At 37.8% G+C, this 23,078-nt stretch overlaps 1 protein-coding gene across 2 annotated transcripts in view; it reads left to right on the top strand.

Annotated features, from left to right (window-relative positions):
- CDH18 (cadherin 18) overlaps positions 1 to 19,867 on the top strand; it is a gene marked incomplete at both ends in the record, with an annotated part of 181,198 nt that extends 161,331 nt beyond the window's left edge. The window contains 3 exons of one of the 2 annotated variants that reach the window (XM_081996613.1): positions 4,275 to 4,392; positions 17,588 to 17,839; positions 19,377 to 19,867. In XM_081996613.1, coding sequence (XP_081852739.1) covers positions 4,275 to 4,392; positions 17,588 to 17,839; positions 19,377 to 19,867 — 861 coding nt within the window. Of the gene's footprint in view, positions 1 to 4,274; positions 4,393 to 17,587; positions 17,840 to 19,364 lie in introns of both variants that reach the window. The other variant, XM_081996612.1, reaches the window with a different exon arrangement.
- Between the last annotated feature and the right edge of the window lie 3,211 nt (positions 19,868 to 23,078).

Genomic DNA, 23,078 nt, shown 5'->3' with positions numbered 1-23,078 from the left:
ACCAAAACCAAAATCAAACACAAAAATATATGGCTCTTGCTCAGAAGATCTTACTGTCTAGTTTAAGAAAGAAAATTACAGTGTTGAACAAATATTAAGGAGGGACAAATAAACAAGGATTACAGAACAAGACAAGTGTTCCATATGCTAAAAAGCTGGATGGTTTTTTTGAATCACTGAAAAGGCAGCATTTACTCCGAGTTATCCATCATCTTGTGAGAGTGATTCATAAGACGTACCACTGAAGAACAAATTCTCTCAGGTACTGCTGGGCACTTCTGCTTGACTAGTGTTTTGAGGTTGGGCTCCAGCCCTGCACTGCCCTGTAAGAGTCCATCCTTCTTTCCTCAGCACATCTATTTTGAATCTATTATGTGCAAGATAAACTAACCCATAGTTTGTCACTGGAAGACTTTTTGTGTTTCGTTGTTTATTTTCAGAAGAGGCCTCTATGGAGAGAAATCACAGTATCATTTAATTGTGCAGGCTTTGTCTCCTGCTTCTTTTTCCCTCCACAGCTCAAATTATTTACTTTTAAAAAAAAGGGCCAATAAAACTTAAGGACTTAAGTGCTTAAATGAACCCCCCTAAGTTATCTCAAACAGAAAATGCTTATGAGAAGATAAACATTTCCATACTGAAGTGACAGCCTTATTCCCTTAGCAGTCACCTTGTTGAGAAAACACACTAAGTATCTCCAAGAGCTTCCAGGTGAAGCCTGGTAGATATTGTATATTAAAGTAGATAAAGCAGCTGTGAATTGATCTTAGATGGTATCCGGACTTGGAGAACTCTGACTTCTAAAAATATACTGATTTTGTGAGTGATTGTGAAATTTAGCCAATGTAGAAAAATGAAATTTTGCAATCTTCCACAAAGTGAACTTAGAAATGAAATTTTCCTTTGCTTCAAATGAAGCTTGTTTTATGGGAGCAAATTACCATGTAGAAAAAGTTTAAATGCTTTGTTCTGGAAAGTAGAGTGAAGAGTTGACTGTTTTCTGAATGATTCCAGTATCAGTGTTCGTGCTAGCAGAGTATGAACGTGTTAAAATACCTGACTATATCTGCTAGTCATATTCACTGTAGCTTTCCAAAGATAACATTTTTTCTGGGTGCTTTTCAGAGAAAAAGTTGTGAAAGTAGTGAAATGTCATTTCCCTGACACTATCCATTTCTGTAAATGAACACACAAGTGTGTGTATTTGTGCAGACGCGCACACACACACAAACTTTTTCAGAAGCAGGTCGTATAAATATTGTGCTGCCCACATGAGCTACCTCACCCTGTATGCTGTTATTTCTAATAGCCAAAGGAAATCAATGTTAGCTGTCAAGGAATGCCTGTGCTATAATTTTGTCGTGTGTATATTTACTTGTTTATTGATTCAGTTCTGAAAAGGATCTGAGTAGAATTTAGCACCTGCTCTCTGTCCTCTTCAGTCAGTTCTCCGTTCTTGAAATTCTTCCTTTTCTCGCCAACTCTTGCCTTTAAAAAAATAGCATAACCCTTCAGTTTCATTGCCTCAGTGCTGTCAAGTGAGCTATACAGCAGCTGAGGTTCTGCGTCAACATTTTTATTTTAACAGCTTTGGTAAGGTGCATGTTAATGTCTGCTAATAGGCCATTAACTACTTGGCCTATTAATTAGAAAAGGGTTAACAGTACATTTGGGTGTCAAGAGGACACACGCTTTTGTTCCTCACGCCTGAAGGAGTGTGTTAGAAATCTTTTCCATAGAAAGCAAGAGCCTTTTCTGAAAGACTGTGAACTTCCCGCTTAAAAACAGTTCTGTCAGAAATATTTTGACCTGTCCTATTACACATACATTGTTTATTTTCCACGTGGAAAAGCATGATTTCTATACTATCTAGTGCTATACTTTTAACATACATGGGTGAATTCAAGGCATATTTGAATTTCCATGTGTGAAATCAGGGAATGTAGACAGCATATTTTGGTTTTAAAGTTAGTCTTACAAACAAATGAATTTTATACTAGTCTTGTGGCACTGAGGTCTTGATCAAAGGTATTTTTCTTGCAAAATGGCATGTCCTTGAAGCAAAATTCTGTAAAAATGTCAATGAACATTTTATGTAAGAGAGGACAACAGGATGAAAGTTTATCTACAGTTTATCTAGGCTGTCAAACAAAAGCTGAAGGTGTGTTGCAAAATGACTTATATTTCACTGAAAAAACAGCACTGAGGATTTATAAACAATATTTAATAAATTCATATCTTTTTAAAGTCTTATATGAATCTTTTACAGCTATGTATGGTATTTAACAGTATTTTTAGTATTTGAGTAATGACAGAAATTGATTCTCTTGAAAATATTCTTCCATCAACTTTTTGTCTTGCTTTGTGTCATACCATTTCAACATTATTAACTAAATATATCTATCTAAGTTAATCTTATATCCTGGTTTTACATGATAGTTGTTTCAATAACAGATATGCCACCTTTTCAAAAATCAATAGAGAACAATTAGTTTTTGCCAAACTTTTTTACCAATATTACCATGACTTTGGTAAACTACATGATTATAGACATTTCAGATCTTGTTCTGCTACAGTTCAGCAAAAAAAGTACTGCAACAATTTTTTAAAATATTCTCTGCAATTATCATCAGTATTGTTAATTGTCTCAGGTATGTATAGTCAATATAATGTACTGTGTTGTATACGGTCAATGGAATAAGCATTGTATTCTATTGGCTTTAAAATGTATTTGTTTTGCTTCTCATATGTGAATGGAGGTAGAGAATTGCATGCTGTCTTTTAGTTTTAAAACAGACCAACCCCTTGAACCCAAACTGTTTTATGCTTCAGGTTCCATCTAGACAGCCTACAGCTGAACACTGAACAGAAAAATTCTCACGAAAAGAGCACCTTCCCTCCCCCTTTTACATTTCCCTCAGGGTATCTATCATCTCTGTGCAGCAGTCTATATGGGCTTCACTGCCTATATCACAAGAACAGCTTTCATTAAATTCTACTTTAGCACTTGAGCTCCCAGGCCCAGAATTAAAATGAAAACAGAGGCAGAAATACTGCTTGGTCACACATTCCAAAACCTTAGCTCAGTTTTAGTTGGAAGTAAATTTTAAAAACCACCAGGGCTTTCAAAGGCAAAAGTCCTACCTTTCTAATTCTGCTCCTTTTTGGGCAAACCAAACTAACCCAAGAGTGGCTGCTGTTCTTCCTCTTCTGTTTTCCAGCATTTTACAACTGATTCTTACACAGGGAATTTTACACAGGGAGCTGGTATTATATACCTGCCTTTTTGGTTAAACAATTATTTTTCCTAACCAATATTGAAGTGCATCTAATTATTGGGATGGCAAGCAGATGATGCTCCACATAGACCATCCTGGTTGTCATGGTTTAGCCCCAGCCGGCAACTAAGCACCACGCAGCCGCTCGCTCACTCCCCATCCTGCAGTGGGACGGGGGAGAGAATTAGGGGAAAAAAACCTTGTGGGTTGAGATAAACACAGTTTAATAGGACAGAAAGAGAGAAGGAAACAACAATGATAATACCAACAAAGGAATGTACAAGAACAAATGATGCCCAATACAGCAATTGCTCACCACCCGGCGATCGACAGCCCGTCCCCGAGCAGCGATTCCCGCCCCCCGGCCAACTCCAGTTTATGTACTGGGCATGACGTCGTATGGTAGGGAATATCCCTTTGGCCAGCCTGGGTCAGCTGTCCCGGCTGTGTCCCCTCCCAGCTCCCCGTGCACCCCCAGCCTGCTCGCTGGCAGCCCAGCACGAGAAGCTGGACTGTCCTTGACTGCTCAGCAACAACCCAAAACATCAGCACATTATCAACATTTCCTCATCCCAAATCCAAAACACAGCCTCACACGAGCTTCTGTGAAGAAAACCAGCTCTATCCTGGCTGAAACCAGGACACTGGTTCAGCCCAAATTTTGGCTCCATAAAAACAGATGTTTACGTGAAACTGTAATCCTGAAAGTCACCAGGATACCATGCAGATGGTGAAAATCTCTGTACCAGTTCTTGACCATATCAGAATGTCAGAAAGTATAGATGCTTTAGACCTTTTTATCTAGCTCTGAAGTGTGGTTCCTAAAATACTTCATGCTAGAGAAATCAAGCTAATGGCCCAGTCATTTCCTCAGTTGAATTTAGCAGCAGTCAAGTAGAAAATTAAAATAAGTTAAGTTTGAGCATCCTGCTGAGGTCAGGTACTATTTGGGTCAAGTTCAAATTTCAACACATTCACTGTTGATTTTTATTTCAGGTAATTCAGACTATCACTGCAACTGACAAAGACAACTCTGCAAATGGGGCAAGATTCCATTTTTCCATTGATGAAGGGCTTTCTTTGAATCCCAACTTTACACTAAGGGACAATGAAGGTAAATCAAACACATAAATCTCGATTTTGTCTGGGATGTCTCATTGAACAGAACAATTTCCATGCATTTCTTGACAGGAGGGGAAAACTGTAATCTGTCATCACCGAACTGGCTGGTATCAAGGACATGGTGTATAAAACATATTGCAAACTATGAATAATCAGATATTGCATTTTATTTTTGTATTCCATTTTGTTTTAGCATTTACACTCATACATTCAGGAATATTTTTAAGAAGTGGATTATTGAAAAAGATGTTGGCAATTTGGTCTATTTCTAGGTGAATAGCACTGAGTGGGTACTGTCAAGGTTATTGCCGATTATTGCTTAAAGGAGAAAATAAGAATTTAAGGGGCATAAAAAGTTGAATTCATGATTACTTTTACAGATACGATACCAAGAGCAGGTCCTTCAGGGCTTCCTGGATGATAGCCTATCACTTCATGCCCTTCTTAACAAAGTATGCCTAAAAAGTACAATCAGAAATTCACAGCACATAGTCCCAGAAGTAAAAGGACCTTCAGAGTCACCCAGCCACATGTTTCTGAATATTTCTTGAATCAAAAAGCCATCCAGCCTTTCAAAAAAAAACCCAAATCAGCCTTAATATTTGTTGAGTATTGCCTCGTGGCTTCCATTTTGCAACCTGATGAAAATGACAATAAATTTTAAATGCTTGTCTGTAGCTTTCCTCTTGAGCTTTTGTGTATGTGTGCTTTGTGTGGTTTTGTTTGTATGCATGTGTGGGAGTGTGGGGGAGTTGGTTTTATTTTACAGTTATATTTTTGCAGTAGTGCCATGGAATACCTTCTGAGATCTTACAGATCACTACTCAGCTGTAATGACTGAGAAGCATTAACTCCATTATTGGTACATACAGCACACACAGTGATGTTTAAATTGTTCTTTACACACGTTTTTTATCTGTTTGTAAAACTATTCAGGGAAGCGGACTGCATAATCTTCCTAAAGAATCTGTTCCAATGTTTAACTATACTTACAGAAAAAAAAAAAATTCAAATCATGCTATTTGTTCAGACTAGATTCATGGCCCTCATATTCTGCTTCTAAAAGAGATCAATATCTATCAATATTAAAAAAATAATAATATTAGAAGGACTAATTCATATATGAAAAATATTCCTTAAGTGATGACTCCAGTCCTTTCCCACATTAGTGTATCAATTCCACTCCGATCGTGGTGGAGCAAAAGCCAGGGGGTTATTCCATAAATAATGGAAGTGTACTGTTGTGTATTTTTGTATTTGAGTCTAAGACTCAAATAAACTCATTGACTATTGGGCTGTGATCTCATGTGGGAGACCATGGCCATGTTCATTTCAGTAGAAGGTACTTACATCAAGATGTCCTTTTGAATAACTCTGTTAAAATTGTGGTTCATGATGAAGTAAATATTTTATGGTTTTGAACATATTTTAATCGGGTTCTGTATTATATGTGTTTATTACCAGTGGAAAATGCTGTGTTATACTTTAAGGACTGCATGTCAGCTTAAGTTATTTACCTACACAGATTTATAAGAGCCTGAGAACTTTTCATATATCTCTAACGTAGCAGTGTCACGCTTTGGATATAAGTATGCAGCAGTAAGTATTTGCTGGTTTCCAGTTACCTCCCCGAGAGCAGTGACTTTACCACCAACAGCAGAAGGCAGTGTTTGGACTATGCTTAGATGGATTTGGCAGGGGGAAGTAAAAGAAGGAACTGGAAAAGTTGTCCTTTCAGGCAAAGGCCTGTTACGCATTATGTTTTTATTTCGCCTAAGGAGATACAAAAAGTAAGTACGCACTTCCTCTAGCATCTCACATAAAACTTCTACATGTACAGAGACTCCAGAAATGTAATTTTCAATTTTCCCATATAATTACCAGAATGACACTTTAACTCAAATCATAACAAGAAATTTATCTTGGAAACAAACACGTTGTCATTATTTTGCTCAGCACATGACCCTTTGATTGTACTGTTTAAGCACTGCCCTTTATTGGGATCTTTTCTTTGTGCTACAATCTATATGTAAAATGTCAGTGAAACTCTTACAAAGTTCATTCACGATATCCGGTTATCTAGCATTTACAATTTTCATATTTATCATCTATTCCTACTGAGAGATAGAATTTCTGTTGCTTTCTATTCTAGGAAATAGCTGAGAGATGGTGGGCAGAAGAGGCTTTTCTTACGTCTGTGACAAGTTTGCACTTTTGAAAACTTATGTTTTTGAGCATCAGCTGTTAAAAAGAATCAGAGTGCTCTTAACACAAGATAGCTGATATTTTTACCTCTGGATTTAATAATTGTATAAAGTCTGGCATTTGGGGGGAGGGTGTTTGTTTGTTTGTTAGGTTATGGTTTTTAAAGGAAAAAACTACAGCAATTGCCCTAAGAGAGTTTTCAGTAATGTTTTGCAGAACGATAAAAACCAAAATCTCGATGTCACATTGGAAGTGGTAGTCAGTGGTAGCTGTATATGTCACTGCAAAGCTGTATTTCTCTTGCAGTCGTCTTTGGATCCAGTCATCCTCTCCTTTTAATTCTTCAGGACAAAGGTTTAATTTCACAAAAATCTCATTAGACATTTTCTTCCCTTGTTTTCAGAACCCTGAACAACAGAATTCTGCTCTTTGAGTCCAAATACACTATTGCATGAATGTTCCCCATCTCCATTATCATCAGTAGAGCTACAAGATCAAAAGACTCTACAGCAGTGAATTGGATCTTTAAATATTAATGCTTATACCTATGCACTTTGACTGAAATCTAGAGGACTTGCACAAGCATAATATTTCATAGTTTGTCCCTACCTACCTGCATAGGCCGCAGCAATATACAATCTCAGCACATATATGATTCAGGACAATAATATTCTACGGCTTCAGCAGAGGAAATAGATATTAAAGCATCAATCCAGATAATTGATCATATGAGCTTTCATCTCTTTGGCCTGAACTTGTGCCTTTACTCAGTAACAGTCCACAATGTTAAAGCTCCAGCCTTTGAATATGCACCCTCATAATGCAGAGCTTAAAACCCTCAGGGAAATGTAGGTTAGGAGACAGCCACAGGGCTATACCAAATATGCAGCCCAGCAGAACCTAAGAGTTGCTTGGATCACCTTTGGGATTCTCTTGGTGTTTATGATTGTCATTGTAAAGAAAAAAATGGGAAAAACAGAGTATGATACCTTTTTCCCTACTGACTGGATTCCTAAGCTACCATAGCTTCTTTGCTGCTATTTGAGTTTTTTTATATACCGACAAAGTACTATTCAATGAGAGTAAATGCTTACGAGTATGAACAAGAGGACAGCCAGCAAAATGATGCAGTATATGTACACATGTAAGCAAGACAGAACAAGAGCTGCAATAGAATTTCTTTGCTCTACAAAGAAAACGCATTAAGTTGTAATCATTTCCTGCAGTTTCAGAGAGCAAACCCAGGGAAGATGCCTTTGTGTTTGTTTGGGAATTGTACTTATGAAGGCTTTTTAATGAAAACAGTGCTGTTTGCAATTTTTTCTGTCCAGAAAAATGTTGCAATTTCTATTAAAACCTGAGCAGCCAAATACTTTTAAAATCTGGAGGTGCTTTTATGTTGCAATTCAGATGCTACATAACTCAGTTCATCATTGTCTGTGTTGTTCTCAGCTGTTTTTTAAGATGTTATTATAGATAATTTTTTAACGCTTTTCTCACTTGTGTGTAATATCTCAAACTTACACTTTTTGCCTAATCCAAAAAAACTTCTTTTGGATGTCCCATTAAAAATCTACCAGGGCAACATGAGACTACGACCACCTTCTGTTGGGGAATCAGAAGAAAGATGAAAGAACTTCTTCACAGGAGACCTGTTTCTAAGTTCTGAATTTTAAAATTGTACTTTTTCTATCTGGAAAGAATCGTAATATTTTTCCAGATGCTTAAAGAATATATTTGTCAAAATCCGTTAGTGTGAGCATATGTCATTGTTATGATATCCCAAATCTTTAATATATAGGCACACACATTGCATAGTTTGTGTCTCCCTCTCTGAGTTCAAAAACATTCTTTCCCTCTTTCTGCCTATTTTTTTACCTATTAGAGGCCTCTTTCAGAAGTTACACAACACTTTTCAGGGTGCTGGCAAAAGATTGAACCCTCAGAGCACCATTCACTTATGTGCAAGAGGACATTTATGAATTTTATGCCCTACAAAGCACTGTTTTACTGGTGGTATTTTTTGTCACAAGCTATACAGTCTACAATGGATGCTCTGATGGGTATTGTAAATTTCCTGGATGATAAGCGTTTGTGCAGAGACTGCACATTCATCCAACACCACCAATAAGATTTGTACATTCTCTTGCTTTAATAAATTGAGACTGACGACTTCTCAAAGTAGACAAAGTTTACCTTACTTTCAGCGAAGAACAACTCCCTAGAGAATGCTTAGGATTTGTTCTCTCCTTTTATTTCTTCAGGACAAATGTTTTATTTCACAAAAATGTTTGCGGTTTATTTTTCCCCTCTGCCCACTATTCACAAAGATCTGACTTTTTGAAAATTAGCCAGTGATGGAGAATATTCTGGAGCTGGAACAAAGGTAGGCCATTTTTCTGATACCACCCCTTTGGAGATTCCTTTTTCTTAATGTTTTGCCACAAGATACTTTAATATGCACAGAAGTAGAGACCTGCTTTTCTAGAAAAACTGGAGCATAATGAGTTCAACGGCATCCATATAAAATGAAGTTCTTAATGTGTTCATTCACCCATGCCTGTGATGCAAATTAACATTTTTCCCATGTCACCGATCAAAAATGAGTAAAAAAGAGATCAGCTTTACTTGGCATTGCTGTTACTTAAGAAGAGAGCAACCTTGAGAGAGTAATTCATCCCATCCCAGAGTGAATTCCCTTGCAGAAGTTTCTGTTTATCTGGCTTCTCTGATATATGCAAAATTCTTATCTCCAGCCATACTGTAGAAGACGCCTGTAGCAGGCCAGTGAACGGACTTCAGGGCTTTAAAGTTGCAGATAAGCATGCCAGATACCAGACCATGTTTTAGGTGCTCTGGAGTGTCCGAAGTGGCATTAAAAAAGGTCAGGTTGAAACCCCTGCTTTGCACCCCAACATGAGTGGGAAACAGCTACATAATTCCTGCCCTCATTTACATCAAAGTAGCATCACAGAATCACAGAATCACAGAATCATTAAGGTTGGAAAAGACCTTTAAGATCATCAAGTCCAACCATGTTCACTCTGGTTGTGTAGTATTGCAAGTTACTACTGCCCTTCCATGAAGTATCATCCTGTAAAGACAACAAGTTGTTACTGGAGAGAAACGATATCTGAGGAAGTGCAAAGCTAGCGTTATACACGGTGACTGTAAGTACAGTCTATAGAGGTGCTGTTACTGTGATCAGGTTGAATGCCTGAGCAGGTATTATCACAGAATCAAGATACGAAAGTAATAAAAGGAAGTCTACCATGAGTACAAAGAACAGAAAACCAGGGCTAGCTACTACAGAGGGAGACATTTTTCTTCCTCAGACCTGTGAACTTCTTTGATCTTTTTAGATTTAGATCTAAGATTGCTCAGGTAGGTAAGTTAGTGCGTAGTATATAGGTTCTTCACACATTTGCTTTCAGTGCTGCTACCTGTTGGTGTTTCACAAACCAACCCATAAGCAAATAACTGTGTTTCAGGCCCGGAAAGTCTGCTGTGTTGCTTTTTATTTTTGCTACTCACTGAACAAGAAAGGAAGCCCATTGGCAATAGCTTTGAAACTAGTGCAAAAGAAAATATTTACAAGCCTTATCGGTAAAGGAAATGAAACAGAAATGCCTATCAATATAGTCCCATATAAACAAATAAACTGCTCTAACTTTAGAAATACAACAAATGCAAATCATTCCAATATATTTTCTTTGATTTTAATTAGATATGACTCCTCAGAAAATTTATAGATACTCAACTGCTAATGTAAGCAGAGCTGAAAATTAAAACACGCCCTAAGCTATAAACAGGTTTTTACTCTATTTTTTTACTTCCATTTCTCCTGTGTCAGCCTGTAATATATAATGTGTCAAAGGAATTCTCAAAGAGTGAATAATCAATGAGTATCCTCCAAAGTGCTCCAGTAGTCACCTTTCATGGTGCTAACATTGTATCTCAGCTTCCTTGATTTTCCTATGCCCTCTTTTCTTTTCTTAGTTCAGAAGCTCAATGTAAAAAGGCAGAGGTGATGGGAAGAGGAATGTGATGACAACCTTGTATACAGCATGCAGTCCGGCTTAATAAACTACCACATCTTCAGAGTGTGAAGAGCTGCTGCGTTAGAGCCACGCAGAATTTCCCATGTGTAACATCAAACACATCTGAGATGAGTCTTAAGTTCTAATAGCCATGTTTGCAAAGCATAGCCCAAATATGCGGAAGTTTAGATCATGAAATGGGGCAATACGTACTGCAAGGAATCAGATAAATCTTTCTTTCCCTGTGTTGGAGTTGTTAATTTCCCGTAGCAGTCAGACCTTTCATCTCCAACAAGTCCTGGTTCTTATCACATTTCTCAGGGGTGAAGTTCACAGTTTAAACCTACTGAGATAAAAAGGTCTTTCCTTCCAGGTTTATAAGAATCAGATCTGTAGTTCTCATCATCCTATTGCTATTGCTGCTGTCCTATACACTTGTCTTCTCTGTCTATCTGCTGTATCTGTTTTCAGGTATCGAAGGAATTTCTCAATCCATGACCCCCGTTCTCCCTTTCAGACTAGCTTTGATGATGTAACTTTTTTTTTTCCCCTCAGTAAACACTTCCATAGGTCATCAGTGTCTGTCTTCATACTTGGCTGCCTGTAGCTTTTACAGTTTGTGGGTTTTTATTGTTTCATGCTAAGTTCCTTCTCTTAAAAGTTGCTGTCTTTCTAGCTCCTCTCTCAATGGGTCCTCCATTAGTTTTTGGTAAGAAATGTAAACAATTAAAACATGGAAACTTAGAACATCAGAAGAGCTGTCAGGATATGGTTGGTACTACAGTTTGGCTAAACTTATTACCTATTCATTTTTTTGGCATCCCTTTACAACAAAGCTGGTGAGGGGGCTGGAGCACAAGTCTTATGAAGAGCGGCTGAGGGAACTGGGGTTGTTCAGTCTGGAGAAGAGGCGGCTGAGGGGAGACCTTATCACTCTCTACAGCTATCTGAAAGGGGTTGTGGCGAGGTGGGTGTTGGTCTCTTCTCCCAAGTAACCAGCAGTAGGATGAGAGGAGATAGCCTCAAGTAGTGCCAGGTGAGGTTTAGATTGGATATTAGGAACAATTTCTTCACTGAGAGGGTGGTCAGGCATTGGAACAGGCTGCCCAGGGAGGTGGTGGACTCGCCATCTCTGGAAGTGTTCAAAAAACGTGTGGATGTGGCACTTCAGGACATGGTTTAGGGGACATGGTGGCGCTGGGTTAACGGTTGATGATCTTGAAGGTCCTTTCCAACCTTAGTGATTCTGTGATTCTGTGATGTAATTGTCCTCAAGAATAGACCTCTGACTAGGACATGAGAGACCTGATTTCTGTAATATGCCAGCTTTATATGTAGCTTTGGTCATTTTCCACTATCCTTGATTCTTAGGGACCTTCAGAAGATCAGTTCTTGGATGCAGTTTCCTTCTCTGTAAAAATGTTAGAGATCTCATTTGTAAAATATTCTAAAAGATTTAATGAGAAAGAACAGTATGCGAGAGCTGAGTTACTTTCCAGTATTTTATTTGTATGTACACAGAGGTATGATAATAGTTATTACCTGTAACTCTGTAATAGTGAGAGTAATGGTGAGAATTATCACCTCTGATGATACTGGGAACAAAAAATTTCCATACTAGTGCCCAAAAAATTACGACTATACTTTTTATTTGTGTTCAAAGTTGTGAAATTACATTGAAGGAAAAGCTTTACATTGTTTCTTTGAGAATGCTTATAGCTGTGTATGTTGGTACAGAATCTCCTGAGTATATGTCATGCAACATCTGTTTCTACAGAAATCTAGTTATTACTCAAAAGCGTACGATCAACATAAATTCACCATGGCAAATTTTTGAAATTGCAAGTTTGATTCTGGCTCCTTCTTTGCCTAAAATTATGTCTTATACTAATATTTTAATTCTATGATGTTAACAATACAAGAAAAACAATTTAACATTGAAAGACAAATATAACATTAAAAGATGTCTCTTTTTTCAGTTTGTATTTATTTTGTGCGGTATAAAAACATCAGTTCCTTGTTTGGCGAGACTTTCCACCCTAGAGAAGCATGGTGTAATTGTAGCTCTTTTCAGATTTTTTCACTGTAACATTCGAATTGTCCAGTTTGACCATTTTGTCATTTTGGCCTTTTTATTTTTTTCACAGTTTTTATTTATTGTCCTCACAATTTTTCCCCCATCTGTCCACAGTTATCCTTATAGCATACATGCTCACATCTCAATGCTCTTTCCTTTACATCTTTGCCAATAGTCTTCTGTGTTTAAATCCTTTCATTACTGCTAGATTCATGCCCAGGAATCCTCAGCTTTTTTCATTATATTTGGTCTCTGATGCTTTTCTTTTCAGCCTGCATTTTCATCGCTGCTTCTGTAGCTGTATAATGATACTGGATCATTCACTCTTTTTTAGATTTATGCCAGAGGATGGGAGGAGGAGGTTATGCTTTCCTGCTCAGATTTGAATACTGGGCCTTCTTTGGCTATAGGCCCAGAAAGATTCACATGGACAAAATTTTGTAGGATTTTCTTACTTACATGGACAAGGTGGCTGAACTGCAGTGTTGGGGGCTTGTGCACGGTAGCAGAAATACAATAGAATATTAAACAGAAATGAAAAACTGTTCTTATTATTGTAATAACACTGTCACCTTTTGGATTTAGCAGTATAGGATATGACCATTTTTTCTTTTGGGATGAGAGACATGACAGATGTTAATATGAATGCTTAGCTCATGCATATAGTGTCACTTACTACCAATAGGGAATTACATTTCAAGCCAAGTCCTAGAAGATATCCTTAGGTTTTTAAGATATTATTTATGGATAACTTTGTTGTGTGATTGTCATCTTCTGAGTTGTTGTAACTTGAAATATAATTCTCCTTAGAACTGTCACTTCTTTGAAATTGTTTTCTTTTTCTGTTAAGTACATGTGCTAAAAAGTACATATGGGAGTGTTGCACTTCTCTAACGACTTCGGTGGGATTTCTAGGTGACCACTCAGGCTTTAGTTTATTGTGGCAATATTGGTGCTGAGGGAAAAAAGAAAAAAGAACCCAGAAAATAAAACAGGACTGTGACTGTTCTCTTGCAATGAAGCTTAATAACACAGGCTGTGTACATTACATAGCACTTAGCCTTGTACCTCCTCTGGACCCTGTGTAGTACCCAGTGGAGTTCAGATTTCATTATTATGGGGGGTTTTTTTCTCTTCTGATTTTATGAAATAATGAGAAAGTTGGATTGCAGCCCAAGAGAGTCGTGTTAGCATGGCATGAAAGGAAGTAATGTGCTGCAGAGTGTGTGGCATGAGGCTCTTTAGTGATGCTTAAGGATCCATAAGCTGCTGGAATAATGTTGAAGCGCAGTGTAAAGTGGGAGTAGACAAACCTGTTGCACTCTCGTCCACACTGCCTGCTGGGAAGGGTCTCTGGTGTAAGTTATTAACAGTGATTGGGTGTTATGTGAGAGTCTCCTGGTTGTCCCAGACCAACAAAATACCAGAGTACTAAAATTTAGCAGCGTGAACAATCGATGTTCTAGGGATTGTATTCCCCAGCCTTGTGTTGTCTGAGAACCTGCAACATAAAAAGAGACATTTTTAGAGAGGAGCTCTGCTAATAACCTGTAACAAGTTGCATTTCAAGGAAGGGAAGCAATTATAAATTGGATTCTGAACACTAGAAGAGTCAGTGGACTTTTTCGTGCATGTGGGGGAAATGATGATGAAGCTTTTTTCTGAGTGTAGCAAGGCAGCAGCAGCAGTTATCACCTTATATATACACTGAGAACATTGACCTTATTTTTTAGGCAAAATATGTATTTGTTTGAAATTCCCTACTAACCACAGATATGTGAGTTTATTTCTGCTCTTGGGCTGCATCTAGAGCTCAATCTGCCACTGCCTTGGCAGCTGACAGACTAGCTGAAGGTCATTTTTGTATTCTATGGTGGTTTCCCTCTTGAAGGGAAGATTTTGTCTGTGTCCTCCAGCAGTATTAGGGAAGTTGGGACTGACAGTCTAACATAAAAAAAAAATGGAGGGAGTGGCAAATGGGCAAGGTATTACTAAAAAAAAGGAAGCAAAAGTTTTTTTATGCAACATTATGTAGCAGAAAGATAAAACAGCTGCTTACTTTACCCCCTGTTTGTATCACTATATGTCTTGAAAAATTAAAAGACATGCAGGCAATCTATCTCTTTATAATCTGTGTTTCATAAGATTACTTGCTTGTTTTAGAAGTATTTTAAAGTAGATAACTGAAATTGTTCATGTACTGCATTTAATTAAAAGTAGAAGACCATACAGGTATCAAAGAACAAGCTGGTCCAAATTTGTAAAATTAAACTTGGGACTTTTCCCTATGTCTTAGAATTAGACTGGCAGAGCCTAGTAAGACTTCCATGGGTGGGCACAGTTTGTAATTATGTCCTTAAGGCCACTGCTCACTCTGCTTTAGGAGAGACCTTTCTTCATATAATAAATGCAATCTGAATTTCAGTGATATAAAGCTTGGTTTCTTCAATCAATCGACTAAATTATAACACAGAACACTTTGTTCCTTAGTCTAGCTGCAGAATAATGTAGAAATAATTTATTTCTTAACAATAAGATCATGAAAAAAATCAACATTACTGAGAATACCACAGTATGTTTTTATAAAGTTTCATAAACTCAGATTAAGCAATATGGAGAAGAGCTAAATTCTAACAGAGTTTTTATAAAAATGAAAGAAATATTTCTGCATGTCATAAGGTATATAGGAATAATTTCCACAATCTTACATCAAAAGAAAATATTAATTTACTGTATATCTTTTAATCATCTCTGTGTTGGGGTTCTTCTGTAGGTTACTGAAAACAATTTTTTGTTGGGGGGTAGAGTATCTCTCTGGCAACTTTTAAGGAAAACAGTATGTTTTATCATAGGTATTTTATACAAATATCATTTCTAGAATGTGATGATCTTACTCTGTGTCAGATTTTTTCACATGAAAGAATTATCTGGTCATCTCATTCTGGTTTCAGTAGGGTTCTGTAAATGGAATGAATATAGACAGCATTATAACTGGCTGGTGTTATGCCTCGAAAGAGGAAGTTGGCATGAGTCTTGGGATTCAGTCGTCAAAAGTATATCTTGACATGAACAAGTAGAAGAGGACTTCAAGGCCTACTGCAAATAAATATCGTATTTTGCACCCACTGCAAATGAGAAGAACAAAACTTAATAAGTTTATAAAAAACCCACCATGCAAGATAAGTAGGGGGGTGCTACTTATCCAGCAGAGGAAGAAGAGCTAATGAGCTTCAATGCAGTGGAACCTGATGCTCAGTTCTTGGCTCAGCAGCCAAGGGTATCACTTCCCACCTCATATATATTTCATGCGTGAAACCTGTTACCACATACCACATGGTATGATATTATGCTGGTGTGGGGCTATACTACCAGTTTTTCTCAGCACCACTGTCAGGTGATACACAAAAGCGAAATGTTGAGAAAAGTTATTTAAAATGCATGTTTTGAAATTTGGCGCAGAGCTTGATAGAAGATGTGGCATGAAGAGTAGTCAGCTGGTTAAACAGTTTGTATCCAGTTTGAAAAAAAACTTAACTCCTCTGTTCAAATATGCATGTAGAAAGTAATCAGTCCTATGGGCTAAAATATGCCACACTAGCTGTACTGTTGCACTAGATTTTCACAAAGTGCCACAGACTTCATTTTTCCATAGATTATGATAAACCCATTTAATGCTGTAGCCACAGTGGTAAGGAAAAAGAAGAAATTTCCTGTTTTGTTTGGGAGAAACCCAGATGTGTTTTGCACTTATCACTCCTGTGTTTTTTGTTTAAAAACTCCAAACCCACAACCCTACAATTTGGAAACTGTGACTGTTAATCACGGGCAAGCGGTACGAGAGGAGAGCTCTTTTCCAATCTCTCTTCCCATTTCTCAGTCCCCATCTCTCTCTCTCTCCACAGCTGCTCATGTCTCTGATTTCTCACCATCTCCGATTTTGTTTGATTTATCTGTGGGCTCTTATTCATTGGCCAGGATTTTTAAAGTGGTGGCAACAAAATGAAATTAAATTTTACACATATGAAAACAAGATACAACTATATACTATCATAGCATTTCTTTCCCTGAACTCTCTTTACGCCCCTTAATTTCTTGGGCTTAAAGGGATATGGGTGGCAGCTTACTATCCTAATTAGTACCTATAAATGCTCTTACAGTGTGCTTGTAATAAGCATTAGTATTCTCATTGACTGTAGTATATGCCAGATGGACCCATAGGTAACATAATGGTGACAAAATCTTACATCACTGACTCCCCTTTGTTTACCTTTGACCTCTACCAATTTAGAACATGCAGTATTTGCTCTTTTACCCTTCCTCCATCCCTCTTTCCTTCCCTTCTTCCTCCTGACCTCTCCACAGCATGAGGCCAGTGTCCTTTCAGATGTGTTCTGAAAGCTCGCTTGGTCTTTAAAACCTATAACAAACAGTGAAACATGAAAGTCTTATTTTAACTTTTACTAAACACCTTTTAACATTCTTCTGAGAATGAAGAGGATTTTATGTCGTGGATGAATTCCGCAACAGATATTCTCAGAATTCCAGGGACATTTACAAGTGTCCCTATACAACCAACAGCATAACCCTTGCAAACTGGGCCCAAGATGTTTGTCAAAGTTCACTTAGACTCTAAGAGAGGTACATGAGCTTAAATAAACTTATTAATGTCATGCTAATTACTTTCCCCCTCCTCCTCTTTTTCATCCATTGGCCTGTCAAGCTTTAATTCTAGATTGTGCGTTTTCACAGATTAGGACTGTCTAGTTTTAAGATGCCCCGTGCTTCTGCTGGACAGGAAACAACCAACCAATAATATATTTAATTTTGTGCTTCATTAAAATGGCATTCTGGTTTTGATATTGTAGATAATACAGCCAGTATCCTGACAAGACGAAGGAGATACAGCCGAACCGCTCAGGACACCTATTACCTCCCGGTTCTGATTTCTGACGGCGGAGTGCCCCCCCTCAGCAGCAGCAGTACGCTCACAGTCAGGGTCTGTGCGTGTGAGAGCGATGGACGAGTGAGGACTTGCCACGCTGAAGCTTTCCTCTCCTCGGCTGGCTTGAGCACAGGAGCTTTGATCGCAATCCTCCTCTGTGTTGTCATTCTTCTTGGTAAGCCGTGTCCAATATGAAGTGGTGCTGTCCTTCCGCTGGCTCTCTGACTGTGACAGGACAGAAATTTTTTCGTATGATATGTTCTTGAACCAGAGGCTGCCTGGTAGTAGGACGTAATTAGAAACACATAGCTGTGATTAGAGGGGAAAGGTTTAGCTAAAATTAATGGGGGGAAATGCTTTTAAAGTACATTCGTGAATATCTGGAGTCTGCTAGAAATTATTTTTCAGAGGTTATCAAGTAATTAGCACTGCAGATTTTTTCTGTAATTTGGAAAGATTTCAAAAAGCCTCTGATTCTAATCCCATGTCTAGAACAGTGTAAAAAATGATAGAAAAGAGATGAGGAAAAATTTTGAAATGCATTACACTGTAAAAAGCACCATTAGCACTGTACAAAAGCCATTCCTTAATTACCCTTGTGGGGTAAGCTGATAGCAATGCACAACATAATCCGCAGGGGCAAGGGACATACGGAACTATAAGATGACTCCATTAGATAAATGCCCTTGCAAATGCATTTTCTCTTGACTTTTTTTTTTCCCCCCAGGCTAATTTTAATGTTACTCCTTAGTTAATATTCTTTTTTTTTTTTTCTGATAGAAGCACAACTTGCTGGATACATATCTCTGTACTAGTCATGTGCCTTTCTGCATTCTTACAGAGATGGCAAGAAATAATGGGAGTTGCAGTGTGACCCACATAGGAGATTTTTTCCAAAGGCTCTACATTTTCTAAAGAATACTTTTCTCACAGCTTATTTCAGAACTTCCTTGTCAGAAAGCTGTTTTAAAATGTGTAGTAATACATTTAATTTATAAACTTATATTTTATCATACAAGATTGAATATTCATAAGAGAAAAAATAAACCTTTTACATTTTAATTCAATATATATACTAAATATTGGTTTTAATGAAGCACCGAAAGCCCTTAACAATGCTTCTGAAAAAAATCAGTCCTAGTTATTCGTTTCTCATTTAACTGAAAAAATGTTATCCTCTCTTTTGTCATTTATGAGATCCCTAACAATTTAACTAGTGGATTTCATTATTGGCTCAAGAAACTCCAGCAATCCCCTCGAAGAAAATATACGGCAGAAGGGTGCTTTTTACTGACCTTTTGGAAGACCAAGCTGTATTGGAAGTTTGTAGTTTCAGTACAGCATTATTAATTTTTCCCTTATTTGTGTGGTCTCAGCCTGTTGCACTTTGGCATGTTCCTATGTGAAAACACAGCTGTATGGATTTCATGGGTGCTTTCCAGGCGTACAGTAATCTATCTTCAGGTAACACGTTACACAACAAAGACATTGCTCATTTCAGAATATGAGTATGCTGTATTCCAGACTGGACAGGTTTGGTGACCCTTCATTACAGACAAGCGTTTGACATAATCATCCTGAATACCAATATTAGCCTGAAAATATTACACCTCCGTGTTCATGACTTAGTAACTGCTATTTCTTTAAAATACGTTTACTTACTTCAGATATAAACTTCAAACCTAATCTAATATCTGCAGTTTTCTCTTTAGCAATTGTGGTCCTTTTCATCACCCTAAGACGTAGCAAGAAGGAGCCCTTGATCATTTCAGAAGAAGACGTCCGGGAAAATGTTGTTACATATGATGATGAGGGTGGTGGAGAAGAAGACACAGAAGCATTTGACATCACAGCACTGCGGAATCCATCAGCTGCTGAGGAGCTAAAATACCGGAGGGATGTTCGTCCTGAAGTGAAGCCTGCGCCCAGGAATCATCCCTCCTCAAGCCTTGACAGTATAGATGTTCAGGAGTTCATTAAACAAAGACTGGCAGAGGCTGATCTGGACCCCAGCGTGCCCCCGTATGACTCCCTACAGACATATGCCTATGAAGGTCATAGATCAGAAGCTGGATCTATCAGCTCTCTGGATTCAGCCACAACACACTCCGACCAGGATTATAATTACCTTGGAGACTGGGGACCTGAGTTCAAGAAGCTAGCTGAACTCTATGGGGAAATAGAATCAGAAAGAACAACTTAGTTGTTATTCCCAGAATGGAGAAGTTCCTAAACGACTGGAGATATAATGACAGCAACGGTAACAAAAAAATGAATACAGTGCTTGGAACTGAGCAAGTTGTATGCAGTTACTGTAGAACAAGTGCCCTTTTCATATTTGAAACTGGGTTGTCCAATTGGAAGAAAGTCAAATTTTGAAAAATACAGAAAAAAGAAACTATTGTCCCTTGTGTATATTTTTTAATTGCTCAATAAAGTCTATGGTACCGTATCTGTAACAATACCAAGAGTAAAACCAAGCAATGACATTTTTATTGCAATATGCTTAACATCTCTAAGCTACAGTAAGTTTATGGTCATGCCTGTTTAGGAAGATAGCTAACAGAGGAGCAGATCTCTTGCAGGTGGTTGTGATGTTGCATTTCTAGCTGTGCTATAGGCCTTGTGATCCCAATGTGAGGTAGCCAATGGGATTTATTATCAGTGTGAGAAGTGCTAACAGGCTGTTTCCTTTACAGAAGGGATAAGCCACACCTGTCCATTTAAATAAATGGTCCTCTGATGATTTAATCTTATTGAATTAGCAGGTTGCATTGAGATGGTGTCATTTCATTACGTCCTTCATAATCTTTTCATCCACAACCAGCTAACAGAGGGAGGGCGTCATGAGCTGGTAGCCCAAACATGGCTCTAGCCCATAGCCCCAGCCGTGCTCTGCTACTGCGTGCTAGAGGAACTGTTGTTTCCAGTATTGTGCTTTTTCTTTTTTTCTTTTCACGGGAACATCATTCATTTAAATGGAATGGGTCCAAAGTACTCTTTATGCAGTGAAACAGGTGAAGCATTGGTTCTTTCAATAAAAACAATAATGGTAGCGCCATTAAGCTATGCAGTTGTTTGGTTCACTGTGCTTCACTTATGTCAATAGATGAAGCTTTTCAAGTCTTTTGCTGATCTGCGTCCAGGAGCTACAACAGTCAGTTTAAAACACAGAGTTCTTAATCATGATGTCTCTCTATTTCCGTGTGTGACTGAAAGCAAAATAGAGTTGCTGGTAAGACGTTGGAATAGAGAAAATTGAAACAAAGATAATAAGATGATGATGCTTTTTCCTTTTTCGTTCAATCTACTGATATTTAATTTCTCTTAGAGTAATTCCCATCTAAGCAGAGTGAGCTTTTTTCTCCCTATTTCAAGCATCATGGGAACAGGAACATTTTGAGTCAGTGGAGGAAGCAAAAATTGAATGTATCATTATTGTGGTTCCTATGGGTTAAATAAATTGATTTCTTATGTTAGTAATTTTTTAGCGTTGCAGAACTGCTTAACAATTCTGCTTAATATTGCAGGCTTCTTAACACCTAATCCAGTAGATTCTTATGTTTTCCTTTGTTTTGTTTGAAACTTTATCCTTTTTTTGGTCTTGTGCTAATACTATGAGAGGACCAGGAGCTCATAATATCCCATGAAAGATTATGACCTATAAGGCTCACCATTTATTACGATCTTCTGCTTTGAAGAAAATTGTAGCTCCACTTAAGGAAGTGGACTTTTTGGAACATGCATTCCATAGGGATGTCCAGAGCAGAAGCTGTGTACTGCTTTTTTACTCTCTGGGCTGCTGTGGAGAGTGATACAGACCTGTACGCTCCACTAGATTCCTTCATATACATTTTAGGTGCCTCTTACCTTCAGCTTAGTAGAGAAGGGAGTATCTTTTACTCCTCCAAGCAGGGTCTGTATTTATTGCTGACCTACTGTGGGCCACACAGGTGAACCAGATTATTAAGCCTTCCCTTCTTTGCTGTATGGTTGGGTAGGTCCTAGACATGACTGAAACTTCTGATCAGTTCTACTTTGAGGATTTTTTTTTTTTTTTAATGAACTCCCTCCTGAGATGATGTTGACTGCTTTTAGTTTAAACAGCCTTCTGGAAAAATTAGCAAGTAGCTTTGTAAGAAACTTTTCAAACTCTAAAAAGTATTAGTTGCACCATAGTTCCAGAATTGTTTTTTACTGCACTGTTTTGTTTGCAACTTGAAAATCGTCATGTCTCCCTTTCTGTCAACATCTGAGCCCACAAGGCAATTTGAGGGGAAAAAAACCTGAGCCCTAAAATGATCTGCTAATGATTTGAAAGTAGTTTAATAACCTGTGTTCAGATTTTTTTTTTAATTTATTTTTACCAAATACAGAATCTTCTAGAAATCCATTTAAGGAGACATTATCATTGTAGGGTAAAGTTAAACAGATTCTTTAATGCAGTAAGAGTTATACTCAAGCTGAGAATGGTTTATGTGTTGTCTTTTTTGTCGGTAGATTTAGGATATGTTTCAGTTTTGTCCCAAATGAAGCAACTAGTAGTGGAGGATTTTATGAGGAGAAATTTTCTTTTGCTTTAGATCACAATTCCTTCATGCCAACTTCTCAATTTTTGTATTGTATGAGTAGAGTGCTAAGAAGAAAATCTTTCAGCGTTAGTAGTACCATGGGCCATGATACTTTGTACCACATCTGCATGAAAACCGCATTCATTGTATTATAATTTGGACAGCCAGGTATTAGTTATCTTTATGTCTATTCCCTCTGGCCCTACACCAAAACAAAGAAAATCAATGGTATGTTGTGCTTTAAGCAGTGTTCCCCACATTGTTTTCTTTTTATTTGCGTCGTAGAACATTCAGGCTTAAGGCCAACAGAAGTGCAGTGGTATAAGCAAATAATCACTCCTTATGCTCATGTTCTGAATAAGTTAATGAGAGAAGGAGGCGATATCTCAGAGAAACAGAAATCCCCTTTTCACCGTTCCTGGTGCTCTCTTTGCTGCTGTACAGCACGTGCATCGTACCCACAGCCCCAGCAATTCTGAATCCTTTAAAACTCTGCAGGGTTATTGAGATGCTGCTTCAGTGATGCTGCGGTGTGTCCTGTTTGGTATGTTCTATCCACAGTGATCGCTAAATGTGCTTTTCTATCATGATATGTCTGCATGCTTGCTATGCTTACTGTTTTTTACTCAAATACATATCACAGTGCCGTGTTGTTTGCATGACAAATAGCAGAATATTAAATCTTCAGGGCCACAGAAGAAGGCCTCACGGTGCGGAAGGAACAGGTTTACAGTTATCTTTTCCTGATCCCACAAATTTTTCCTTTGGTCCTTTGTGTCCTAGAAACAAATTTAAACTATATTTAAGAATTTCTATGCTAACATTGATTAAACTGGAAGAAAA

This window comes from Phaethon aethereus (genome assembly GCF_964289735.1).
Source record: "Phaethon aethereus genome assembly, chromosome: 2".
In the NCBI taxonomy this organism is placed as follows: Eukaryota; Metazoa; Chordata; class Aves; order Phaethontiformes; family Phaethontidae; genus Phaethon; species Phaethon aethereus.
Note: the sequence above shows the minus strand (reverse complement) of the source record. Positions and strands in the feature narration are given on the sequence as shown.